Consider the following 13,916-nt stretch of genomic DNA (forward strand, 5'->3'; position numbering starts at 1 on the left):
ATTACAGGAAATTAAACCGTGTAACCACTCCTGATGCCTACCCAATGCCCAGGCTAGATAACCTGATTGAAACCATAGGGGGTTGTCGGTTCATCTCATCATTGGACCTGGTAAAGGGATATTGGCAATTAAGAATTGATCCCAGGGATCAAGAAAAGACTGCCTTTTGCAGCCCTTTTGGTCTCTATGAGTTTCGAGTCCTGAGCTTTGGTCTCAGAAATGCACCAGCCACATTCCAAAGGCTGATGGACCAGACCTTGGCAGGGCTCAGTGACTTTACAGTGGCCTACATTGACGACATAGGGATCTTCAGTAATACCTGGGAAGATCACCTGATACACCTGGAGGTAGTGCTGCAGAGGTTAAGTGCAGCAGGGCTAACAGTAAAGGCCAGCAAGTGTCAGCTGGGTAGCCCAGAAATAAAATACTTGGGTCACATGGTAGGGGGAGGAATGATAAAACCCCTGGAGGCCAAAATAGAAGCTGTTCGTGATTGGCCTAGACCCAACACCAAGAAAAAGGTCAAATCATTTCTTGGGTTGGTGGGCTACTACAGAAAGTTCATCCCGAGGTTTAGCGAGATTGCGGCTCCGCTGACCGATCTGACGAGGAAGACGGCTGATGACCGCATCCCGTGGACCAGCGACTGTGAGGCGGCGTTCCAGAGGTTGAAGGAGGCGTTAATCAACTATCCTGTCCTGCGTGCTCCAGACTTCGACCGGGAGTTCATCATCTACACCGATGCGTCTAACAGCGGGGTAGGAGCAGTTCTGTGCCAGGAGGATGAGAATGGTGACCAGCATCCAGTATCCTACCTGAGTAGGAAACTTCAAAAAGGTGAGAGACATTTGGCAACCGTGGAGAAGGAGTGTTTGGCCATAGTCTACGCGATCCAGAAGGCCAAGCCTTACATCTGGGGAAGACATTTTATTCTGTGTACTGACCATTCACCATTGCAATGGTTAAAGACAATGAGAACCCACAATAGCAAACTTATGAGGTGGGCTTTAAACTTACAGGACTATGACTTTGAAGTGAAGGTGGTCAGAGGGTCAGTGAACTGTGTTGCTGACGCCTTATCAAGAAGACCTGAAGAATGAAGACGGCGAAAGAAACATGGACTATGTGTATATATGATGACAAAAAGTTAAATGTACCTGGGTTTTTTGAATTTGGTTTGTATGAATAAAGGTAAATTGATGTAATGTATATGGTAAATGTTTAAATGCCTAATTGAAATGTTTAACTTAGAATGTAAGTATAAGTAAGTATAATATGGTATGTATAACTGTTTTCTGTATTTTATTCAGGTTGTTTTTTGGTGAAAAGCACCTTAGCTTTCCCCCTACAAAACAACTTATAAAGAGGGGAGGTGTTACATACAGCACTGATGTTACCTGTCTGTCATGGGTTTGGAGGGAAAGTTCCATCCTATGGGGAGTGGAAGGCGGGACATCAGGAGGAGGGGCTGTACTGTATATAAATGTGAAACCTGTGTGGTGAGAGGGAGACACTGTGAGACACTGGGATGTGACGAAGCAGCAGCTGGGAAGAAGAAGCTGTTGTGGGAGTCTGTGTGTCAGACAGGGTACTACTGTGTGTCAGAGTACCAACCTGATAGGTTCAGGTGTCTGTTGGTTAGCCAGAACTGATAGGTTCAGGGTCTGTGCTTTAAGTTAAGGTTCTGTGTGAACCAAACTGTGTGTGTGTATGAGTGAGAATAAGCCACGTTACTTTATTTATTCACCTGATTGTTTTATTTACCCTGTCTGTATTTAAAATAAACCTTATTCTTTTTATTGTTTAAAAATCCATCCCTGGTCTGTGTGACTTCTTAAAGGGAATGGTTGGTGGCAGCTTAGTGTAACTGTGTGACATATCCCAGTAGGTCTGGGTTTGTCACAGTGGGGTCCTCCCCCCATGAGGAACTATTAAAACCTCTTTATATAATAAAAACAATTTCCACACAATATCTCTCTGGGTGTTCAAGGATTCTCATTAACTATTCCAAAGCAATCATTTAAGGTAATATCTTCCTTCTGCTCCTTATCGAGGGAAGAACTATTAGGATTTTTCATTAGCACTAAATCAGCTGTCTCTCTCATTTCAAGATGTTCACCTAAAGTGGGTCTTTCAACAAGAGTTTCAGCACTTCCCTCAGATTTTTCAATCTGCCTGCCCTGAGACCGGGCTACTATTAAAACACTCTGCACATGCTGGGCTAGATCTAAACCATTCAAACAAATAGTTGGGATTTGGTCTGACACTGCTACTTTTCATATACCAGACCACCTATGGTATTTCACTGCTACCCTAACCACTGGCAGAACCACAGGGTCTAAGCTAATGCCTTTGAGGGTGATAACCTCTAACATTTTTTCTTTAGGAATGAGGTCTGAGTAACAAATAGTAATCTGGGAACATATATATTTTAAACCTAAATATTTTATGTTGTCAATAAAAATAGTTCCCCCAGAGTTATCCAGTAAATCTTGATTGCACTGGATAAAAACATTGTAACACTCTGGCTTCAGGAATTCCTGGGTTCTCTGCCAAGTCCGTTTCCTTAGCAATAGTGCTGGCTGCTGGTACTTCAACTCCCGATTGCTGCAACTTATTATAACGCAAGCTGTAAGCCGCCTAGAGTGCCATTAAGTGGCTAGATAGGCGGGATATAAATAAAATTTTTAAAAAAGCAAAATTATGCTGCAAGCAAAAACCTTTTTAGGCTGAATGTAATTTTTATTCTTTCGCATTTCACACTAGGCAAAAAAAATGTCCCTCTTTCCACAGGAAAAACATTTCTTATTCATCCTATGCTCTGGGAAAGGGGATTTAGTAGTTTTCCCCTCAGAACTATTTGATTTCAGGGGACTGTGCTCCGGGAATGAGGGTTTCACTTTAAAATGGCATCCCTTAGCTTGATTCTGTCTGAAGTAATTTTCACTGGATTGGGATGATCTCCTGCTGTTGTCCCATCCTTTTCTGTCAATTTTTACCTCAGAAAATCGAGGATCTCTGATCTTACAAATAGAATCAGCATATTCAGAGCCCTGTAGCACATTTTTAGGATCTTTGTCCTTGACCAGATAAAGCAATTCCCCTGGCAAAATTGAATAAAATTGTTCTACCCCAAACACATTTTTCATATGGTCTAAAATAAAGACATGTTCCTGTTCCAGCCATTTATTGAGATGCTACGTCAAACATGCCCCAAGTTGGGGAAAAGACTCCTCAGGTTTCTTTGAAATTGATCTAAATTTCCTTCTGAGGTACTCTGAATTAATCCCAAATCAGGAATACATCATCTTTCTATAAGCCTCAAAATCTCTATCTTGCTCCAGAGGCATCTGTGAATAAAGCTCAATCCCCCTTCCGATATTGGGAAATTTTTTTAGGTTGGTTTTTGAGAGATTTCCCACACTGGAATTATTATTATTATTATTATTATTATTATTATTATTATTATTATTATTATTATTATTATTATTATTATTATTATTAGTATTAGTATTATTAGTATTAGTATTAGTATTAGTATTAGTATTAGTATTAGTATTAGTATTATTAGTATTATTAGTATTAGTAGTAGTATTAGTAGTAGTAGTAGTAGTAGTAGTAGTAGTAGTAGTATTAGTATTATTATTATTATTATTATTATTATTAGTAGTAGTAGTAGTAGTAGTAGTAGTAGTAGTAGTAGTAGTAGTAGTAGTAGTAGTAGTAGTAGTAGTAGTAGTAGTAGTGGACGTGGTGGCGCTGTGGGCTAAACCGCAGAAGCCTGTGCTGCAGGGTCAGAAGATCCGGCAGTCGTAAGATCGAATCCACGCAACGGAATGAGCACCCGTCGCTTGTCCCAGCTCCCGCCAACCTAGCGGTTCGAAAGCATGCAAATGCGAGTAGATAAATAGGGACCACCTCAGTGGGAAGGTAAACAGCATTCCGTGTCTAAATCACACTGGCCATGTGACCACGGATAGTTTGTCTTCGGACAAAACGCTGGCTCTATGGCTTGAAGAGCGGGATGAGTGGCGCCCCCTAGAGTCGGACACGACTGGACAAAAATTGTCAAGGGGAACCTTTTTATTAGTATTAGTATTAGTATTAGTATTAGTATTAGTATTAGTATTAGTATTAGTATTGTTGTTGTTGTTGTTGTTGTTGTTGTTGTTGTTGTTGTTGCTGTTGCTGTTGCTGCTGCTGCTGCTGCTGCTGCTGCTGCTGTTTTGAGCAGTTAAATCTGGGTTCAGATGCCCCAAAACTAAGTCTTCACCAAGACTTGAACAGGTAACCACTTCTTACCACAGATCCTAACCCCTTCTAGCTAGGAATACCTTTAAACCCAAGTACATTCAACTTTTCATGTATATATAATACTTTAAAGGTGCTAATTATTCAAATCAATTACCTTACAAAAATAGAAAGAAGATAAAAAATAATTCCTTCAATATCCAATTCTGCTAAAACCCTAAAATACATACGTCATCACACAGCAGTACATTCTTGACAATGTACAAGAAAGGTTTCAAATTCTTACAAAATTGTCAGAGGATTAAAATATATTTATAAGACAAAGGTAGGTATCTGAACAGTCGCTTGACTAAACAGCATTCTGTGTGTAGCTATAGGATCTGTCAAGCATGAATTGTTGCAACACAAATTGACCTGGCAAATACACAGATTGGATAGACATTTGTTTCTATGGGCATATGGTCCCCTAAACACAAGTAAAGGTGATATTGCCCAGAGCTTACATTGTGAGACATCAAACAAAGAATGAATTGAAAACAGCTTATGGGACTCTGTCACATGTTCCAGATGGAGCTCAGAACATGTATACAATTTACACTCCACATATAAAGTAACCCAGAATATGGCAGGAAAAGTAACATACTGGATATTACTCCTGGGCGTGATTCTGCTTTATGTCATATGGAATTAGTTTTTTTACTCTGTCTTCCTAGAATGCTAGAGAGACTAAATGAATTACCCATTTCATGCAGTCCTTTAAAATACTATATTGACAAGCAAAGTGCAGAAAATAAGAGTACATTAGTACTGACAGAGCTAAAAGTTCTGAAAAAAATATTGTTGTCTGTGTTTGGCCAGTTGCTGCTACTGGTCACCAGCAAACCCACTTCTGATTTTGATGCAAAGCAAGCAGAGTTAACGTCAGATGAAAAAATGAAGGAGAGAAAAGAGATGGCTATGACTGAGATGATGGGGGAAATCTGACTGTTTGAACAGCAAAGATACAGTATGTTTAAAAATGTACCTCTTGAGCCTCATGGTGCAATGGTCAAACTGCTGTACTGCAGCCAAAAACTGTACTGATAACCCAGGGTTCAATCCCAGGTAGCCAGTTCAAGATTGACTCAGCCTTCCATCCATCCAAGGTTGGTAAACTGAGTACCCAGCTCACTGAAGGGTGGGGGCAATGTGTAGCCTGCATTGTAAACTGCATTGTAAACATTGTAAACTTATAAACTGTCCAGATAATGCTTTAAGCACTATGGGGCAATACACAAGTAGCACCACTATTCTTAAGTTTCTCTTCCCTCCCCCTCCATTTCAAAACACATTCCAGAAGATGGATTGGATGCACATGGAATTGGTGCTAGCATTTACTTCCTATTCCTATATCCATTCACCTACAAGTAAGTCCAACTGAACTCAAAGAGACTTATCTCAGAGTAGAAAGATACAGACTGCATTGTAGCTTTTCATAATGATTTCAAAGTGCCTAAATGTATCCCTAATTAGGATTTAACCCTTTTTTCACAGGAATACAATTACTTAGATTTTTCTTGATCTCTTCAAGAGTCTGAGGTACTCTACATGTACTATCATGCATACAATTATGGGGAAAGCATTCACTAAAATGGTAGAATGCTAAAAAAAAAGCCACTGGGAGGCAGGACAAAGGATTGCAACATTTCTTGGAGAGGTGAATCATCTGTCTCCAGTTAAATGTAACAATTATACAACTTTACAGTACAAACACATACAACAGCAACACTTAAAGAGAAGAGGCATTTGTACATTTCCATTATCCAAACACTGGAGACTGAGTGTTGATGAAACTGTTATGCCTATCCACTGAATGTACTAGCAGAAATGCACAAGTCCCATAAATGTGTTTAGCAGCATCACATATCTGATTCTGAATAATTCTCAAGTATTTTACTTCCTCCATTGTCTCAGCATCTTTCTTCTCTGAGAAGATTGGAAGTAAAATTGGAGGCATAAGTGTGGCTTATTTTAAATGTTCTTGGAAGTCTGCTGGGTATTTTTGTAGGTTTTAAGTTTTCTAAAGACTCACAGGAAGCTTTCCCAATCACTAGTACACTGACCCGCCTGGCAAGCAACCACACCAGGTAGCACAAAGGTAGTGTGAGTGGTAAATGGATCTTCTCTGTGGTGACACAGCAGTCATTCACATATGGTCTTTCCTGGTTGGAATTCTTACTCTTCTACTCTAAATGATTTAAAGACAATGTAAGGAATCTTACTGTTTTCTGTTCTCGTTTAGCCCACTCCAGAGTTCCCATGTACAACCCATCCAGCTGGGCAATAATGTATCCAGCATGTCTCCAGAAGGGGTCATCCTTGTTGTTTCTGATTTGTTGTCTTGTCCACTGATCTTGTTTCCTGCATAGAAACACATTTCACTTTAGAGGATGTTTTTCATACACATCATTGCAGAACTTGGGCTTCCACCAGTAAATACTCTGTATGACTTTCAAAGGTTAAAAAGTTGTGTTTTAAGACTACAGCTTCCTAACTCTTTAAGCTAGCAAGCCAGTGGCCACAGAGGCTAGGGGGCTATGGCATAATGCCATAAACTTTTCATATATTAGCTGGTTTAGTAAAAAGATGCAAATATATTTGGATATATCTGAATGGTACGCTACCATTGTGCTTATTCATCCAGGACTAATTAAAAGGAAACATTTTTCATTACAGAGTACATACCTCATAAAATTTTTTACTTCGCTTTCAATGAGGATATTTTTAATCATCTGCGGATAAAGGTTTGCAAGATGGTCACACATATGTCTGAAGAAAAGAGGCAAATGTTACTTTTTTGCTCACTTTCTGTTCCTCCTCAGTATCATAAATATAGGCAGAGAGCATAGTCATCTAGAGTCATTGATTTATTATACAGATAGTTGTGCAATTCTGGTGCAAGGAAAAGAACAAAGAATAGTTAAATTGCTTTGTTCAGTAACTGTAAACTGTCCTTTAATGAAGAAAATAAACTATACAGTGAGGAATGGTAGAAAATATCTAGACACCAGCACCATCCCAGAATTCTATTGACATTTTCATAAATTGCCTTGGCTACTTGTGGCTAATTGGCAAGGTGCCTCTTGGTGTACAGTTGGGCACATGACCAGGCATGTGACTGAGGTGACTGCTGACATCTTGTAAAATAGCTGCAATTAACCACAGCATGGTGCACAAAATTTATACAAATGTCAACACAATTCTGGTCGATGTCTCTACTTTTTAAAGATATGCAGTTTAATTAAAATCAATGTAATTTAACACTTTTGAAATTCTGGCTGATGTGTCTGTACTTCTTAAAGATATGCAGTTTAACTAAAAACCAAACTAATTTAACACTTCTGAAACAATCCTGAAGCAAAACCCTTCAGTTTTCATGCCTGTCCACAATGTGTAGTCTAGTCAAAAATATGTATAGATGTGGGAATACACACGGAAAACACATATTAGAATAAACTATTTGTAAAAATGTATAAATTAGGGAAAATTATATGCAAATTTGTGCATATTGGAAGAGATCTATACCAAAAAAATCCATAGAAATGTTCATGAAGATTTTTAAAGCAAAATAGCCTAAACTGTTGTGGAAAACAGGATGGAAAAAACTCTTCTTCAAAAATGTGAACATTACAAAAATTGAAGCTAACGTATTTGACAGTGCCTAGTGCTGTTTGAGGAAAAGATTTCCTTTTCATATATTATGAACTTAAAAGCAATTGGGCAAATTGGATAAAAATTATAAGACATCAAAAGGGAAAATCCTGTTGACATAATTTTCAAAAAATGGGCTTCCTATCATCTGACTGCCATTTGTGGTTCTGTTCTTTGCTGTGGCAATCCAGCAGCAACCTTTTACTTTTAAAGGCTGTTCCCACCCATCTTTCAAGGTTCCAGAGGCTTCCCTAGGACAAAAGGGAGCCCTAGGAAGCCTCAGAAAACAGGGGGATAGGAAATTTTAATTAGTGCACATTAAATATTTTCAGTGCCTGATCAAAGTAACATAGCACAAAGTTACACCAACAGGATTTTGCCCAATCTCCTGAGACTCATGCTACTTAAATATGATCAAATGAGATTAGCATTTGTGCTCTAGTATAATAACTAATGGTCAGTTAATGTCAATACATCCTTAGCTGTTATCTTTCAACTCTTGAGTACAAGAGTTGTTTAATTAAAATAATTAAACTTTTTAATTAAAATAAACACAATATTAGTAACAAGTACTTACCAGAGATATCTACACACACCATCCTGTCAACTTTCTTTAAACTTAAACTATGCAGTATTTACAAAAATGGCAGAAATATATATATATAATCAATTTAAAGTGTCTTCTTTTCAATTAAGGAATCTTAGATTTATTGCCAGAAACTTTATTCCATCATGGAATATAAGTTCCACCAAAGTTACATTAGTAATACTTTAGATTACATTTTAAGATTTTTTAAAATCACATATAGCCACATTTCAAAAACTGAAAGTCCATTTGTAAAATTCAAATGAAAGACAAAGATAAAAGATTGCCTTAATTCCCCCTTCTTGAAGAGACAATCTCAGAATGCCTGTTTGATGTCTTGGTCTATGGGATCCCTTAGGATTTAGAAGTATGCTATTAAATCTATACGTGAACCTGCTATGAGAAGTTGTCCAGAGTTTTATGGTTTAATGCTACCAGAATTTTAATAACACTAACTACATCTCCTTTCCATCTAACTCCAAGGAGACTTATTTGGTTCCAAACCAGTATCCGAGGTCAGTAATGTACTAGATGAGAGTGAACAAACTGAATCTTAGTCCAGACAAGACAGAGGTGCTACTTATCTGTTGAAAAGCAAGTCAGGAAAGAAGGATTCAACCTGTGCAGGATGTTCATATGCTTACCCTGAAAACTCAGGTTTGGAGCATGAATGTCTCCCTAGATACAACCCTGAGCTTACATTTTATTTATTTATTTATTTATTTATTTATTTATTTATTTATTTATTTATTTATTTATTTATTTATTTATTTATTTATTTATTTATTTATTTATTTATTTATTTATTTATTTATTTATTACCTCGCCCCTCTAGACAACGTCTACTGTAACAAGTTCTCCATATGACTGCCTTTAAAGAGCATTTGGAAACTTTGGCTGGTCCAAAATGTTGCATCCAGGCTGTTGACCATGTGCAGTTAGGGAGAGAATATAACTGGGCTTGTATATCTGTTAACTAATTGCATATCCCATATGTGTTTCCCTTCAGTTTAAGCTCTTCAAGGCAGGTCCTTCTCTCAGTCCTGACACCTTCAGAGGCACATCTGATGAAGATTTGAGAAAAGTCCATTTTAAGCACTGCTTCCAAATAATGGAATTCTCTTTCTCAAAAGGCTAGGCTGGTCCACTCCATCCTGTCCTACCATCAGCAAAGACTATCCTATTCAGTCAATCTTTAAGCCAATGATTTAGCTACAGAGGGATGAGGGATCCTGTTCTTTTCTTCCTTCCTTTCAAAGTGTTTCTGATGTATGTATGGTTCATTTCTTGTTTTTTTTTTTAATGTTTTAAGTTTAATAGTGTTTTAACATTATCCTAGACTTCACAAAACTTTAAATATTTTAATTTATGTAATATTCTCTTCCTGAAACAGACCATTATACAAGCTGCCTTAGCTCCCTGAACTAGAAGTAAGGAGAGATATAAATTAAATGGAATAAATAAATAATTTGCTTCTAATTTGAACAATGAACTAACTTTAGTTGCATATTGGCAAATATTCTGTAATGTTGGCCGCTTTTCACAACCTTTATTTAAGAGGTAATGAAAAAGGTCTTTAAAACATTTCAGAGACATTTCCAGGCAACAATGAATAGTATTATAATCCTCTTGTATAGTAGCAAGATCTAAAAAGAAAATAATTATATGGATACTGATTTTTAATAGTGGATCATCATTCACTCAATTAAATTTATAAAAGCACTTACGAAGCAGTGAGATATCCCTCCAGGAAACCGGCAGCATACATGAGGTTCTCATTGCTTAGGGTCTGGCTACCATAGCCTGCCTTGATCTCCAGAATTCCCCATCCTGTAGACTGTACAGTGTCATTGTAGTAGCCATAAGCATCACCATTTTTGTCCAACACGTCTTTAATCTGGAAGGACTTTTCTGCTGTCAGCCAGTACACAGTTGCATAATGAATATCTGCATGATAACAATGAGAAAATGTGAGGGTTAGAATACTGTACTGAAAATATTTTGAATTCATTAAATAAATAAATTACACAAATACATGACAAGCAAGAGAAGTACTCTTGCTGATTGATATAATGATCACTCCCTGGTGTGTAGTAGAGTCAAACTGTGAATAAGGAGATTGTATCACACGAAAAAGGAAGGAAGACCATGTATTGACATCAGCAAGACTCGTGATCAGAGAAAATTGGAGGAATTTGTCCAAGCGCTTGAGAAAACTCTTCCAGACCCGGCTGTTGCAAATGCACCTGAATGATGGGAGCATTTCAAGAATGTTGTTTATAATGCCTCTTTGTCCACATTTGGCAAGAAGACCAAAAAGACGGCAGACTGGTTTGAAGCCCATTCGGAGGAGTTGATGCAGCCATCAAGGAAAAGAGGAGCGCTCTAGCAGTATACAAAGCCTGTCCTAGTGAGTACAACTTGCAGGTTCTTTGAGTTGCTCATAGCAAAGTCCAAAAGGCCGCCAAGAGATGTTCCAACGATTATTGGCTTCAGCTCTTCTCTTAGATACAGACAGTAGCAGACACAGATAACATCGAGGGAATGTATGATGGTAGCAAGCAGGCTTTAAGTCCAATTCAGAAGAAATCTGCTCCTTTGAAGTCTGCTACAGGCATGATCATCCAGGACTGAGCACAGCAAATGGAACACTGGATGCAGCACTACTCTGAGCTACATTCCAGAGGGAATGTAGTAACCGAAGAGGCATTAAAGAACATTGAGTGCCTGCCTGTCTTGGAAGAATTGGACAGTGAACCAGCTTTAGCAGAAATAAAAGTGGCCTTGGATTCCCTTGCCTTCGGCAAGGCACCTGGGAAGGATACCATCCCTGCTGATGTGCCGAAGTGTTGTAAAGAGATCATCACCACTGAGCTGCATGAAATCTTCTGTTTTTGCTGGAGGAAAAGTGGAATACCACAGGACATGAAGGATGCAAACATTGTCCCATTTTACAAGAACAAAGGTTACAGGGGCGACTGCAATAACTACCGTGGCATCTCTCTTCTCAGCGTTGTAGCGAAGTTGCTTGCCCGTGTACAGAAGAGGCTCCAGCTGCTTGCAGACAGAGTCTATCCAGAATCCCAATGTGGATTTTGAGTTAATAGATCCACCACTGACATGGTATTTCTCAGACAGTTGCAGGAGAAATGTAGGGAACAACGACAGCCATTCTTTGTGGCCTTCATAGATCTTACAAAGGCACTTGATTTGGTTAGCAGGGACGGCATATTTAAAATACTTCCCAAGACTGGAAGTCCACCTCGACTCCTTAACATCATCAGGTCCTTTCATGAGGAAATGAAGGGCACTGTAGTTTTTGACGGCTCAACATCAGATCACTGGACAGGGGACAGACTGTATTTTTCTTCAGTGTGGAAGGGATTGTCACTCTCAAATTTGCTTTCTCAGCCACACTAGACACTGTTCCAAGACCTCTATTCAGAGCACCTTACCATAGTCTCTTGAGACTGAAGGATGCCTACATTGCACATCTTGAACCACACATAGAGAACTAACACTCTGATGTATAAATATTTGCCATGTAGTCCCACTCAGGTCTGAGGAAGTGGACTTGTCCACAAAAGCTCACATTAAAATATTGCAGTTAGTCTTTTACGGTGCCATAATGTTGTTGTCTTTATTTTTTATTTTTCTTTCCTTTTTCGGCCTGACAATGTTGATGTTACTCTTTTCTTTTACAACTGATTGCTTTTCACTTTTTCTTAATGAACTACTGTGGCTTCAGAAATGCAAATACAAACACTGAAGTGGAAATACAGTCAATCACAGCAGAATTAAGGGACCTGCAAATCATACCCTGATTGGTCACAAAAATAAAACATGCCCACTGCTAACTTGCAACAGTCGAAGACTTGATATCTGGGTTCCAAAAACGCTGAAAAAGAACTCACATTCCTCTCTAACTGCAGATATAATTGGTTGTTGCAGCATGTAAAACCACCACTTACTCAAGGAATTGCATGGATGTTATGTCAGCTTGACGAGTGTGTTTTTAAAATAACAAAATACCTATTAATATGTCCTCCTTTTTCACCAGCCAGTGTAAAACCCCATCAAGTTTCCCCCTGAATTAAATGAACAATGCATGACCCTTTAATGACAAAGTTCTACTATCTTTGTCAGTGGCTTTTCAATCTGTCAGACAAAAAACAAAGGAATTTTTTTAAAATTTTTCTTTGGGTTTTACCTGATATGCTTGCACAGACTAACATGGTTACCTCTTCTACAGCTTTTCAATCTATGATTACCAAGGTTATGGACATCCTTTTAAAATTTTGGTATAAAAAACAAGTACAATCATGGCAAAAATAAAAAAGTACTGTACCACAGTTATATGGGCAGTACTGTAAAAATATCCACTCATGAGCTGTTGTCCCAATTTTGACTTTTGTTCAAAAGTCTTATCAAATAGACGGTAGTTCCAGGTTATATGAGGTCTCTCCTGAGTTCTTCATGAGGTATAGGAGGATACACCACCCATTATTCTCCATTTACACATTCAGTAAACAGAAACTATATTGCAGGAAAGCTGTCTTTCACCTTAATTTTTTAATTACATGTAACTTTTTGTTGAATTAAAGGCTGCTGACAAATCACTATGTGGCTGAGAGAAACATTATCATTGTAAGTAAGAGTGATTCCCACAACGCAGGATTTTTTACATTGTTGCTAGAGGTCCATTCTAATGAAAAGATACATAGCTGCATGGAGATTTCAGGAATACAAATAAAAATGCAATTCTATGCATACTTATATGGGAACAAGCCACTGTGTGCTTACTTCTAAATGACTACATAGATAAGTGAATTTTATTCAAGGTGATACGTCTCAAAGACAGAAGGCTGCAATACCACTGGAGAAGGAGGAAGCAGCTTTCTGTTTACATATGAAAATTACATAGTAGGATATCAAGAAAGAGATAATCTGTTCATACAATTATTATCAAATAAAGAGTAAGAAGGATGTTCTTAAGCAAAGAAACAATAGCGTAATCTTTGCTTTCAAAACATTATTTAAACAGACCAGACACTGCACAAACTCCAGCTTCCAATTCTTCTGAAAGCTATGAATGACTTTAAGTCATAAATTTATTGGCTTTAAATGGGTTTAAGGAATGGCTGCACCAACAGCTCCTTCAAAGGGGCAAGAGACCATGGGCCAAGAAGCATTAACCACCTCCTAGATTCATCCATTCAACCCATCTCTGACTTGGTGTAAATAGTTATGAACAAGGACTAACTGCTCCATGAACTTTCACCTACATCCTAAGACAGCATCAAGTGAAACTGATCCCCTGTAAAAGTGGGTAACCTTGGGTAACTCAGGTGTTTGTGCACTGTAAGTCCCAGAAACATTGGCCAGCACA

The 13,916-nt window shown here is 38.2% G+C and overlaps 1 protein-coding gene across 1 annotated transcript in view; it reads right to left on the reverse strand.

The window, feature by feature from the left end:
* The window catches only part of PLBD1 (phospholipase B domain containing 1), a 43,292-nt gene that overhangs the window by 24,747 nt on the left and 4,629 nt on the right, over positions 1–13,916 (reverse strand). The window contains exons 2-4 of the mRNA XM_020787970.3: positions 10,255–10,474; positions 6,976–7,059; positions 6,513–6,651 (exon numbers count right to left, since the gene is read on the reverse strand). Of these exons, the coding sequence (XP_020643629.3) occupies positions 6,513–6,651; positions 6,976–7,059; positions 10,255–10,474 (443 nt within the window). The remainder of the gene's footprint in view (positions 1–6,512; positions 6,652–6,975; positions 7,060–10,254; positions 10,475–13,916) is intronic.

Source organism: Pogona vitticeps, chromosome 5 (assembly GCF_051106095.1).
Source record: "Pogona vitticeps strain Pit_001003342236 chromosome 5, PviZW2.1, whole genome shotgun sequence".
NCBI classification, from domain to species: domain Eukaryota; kingdom Metazoa; phylum Chordata; class Lepidosauria; order Squamata; family Agamidae; genus Pogona; species Pogona vitticeps.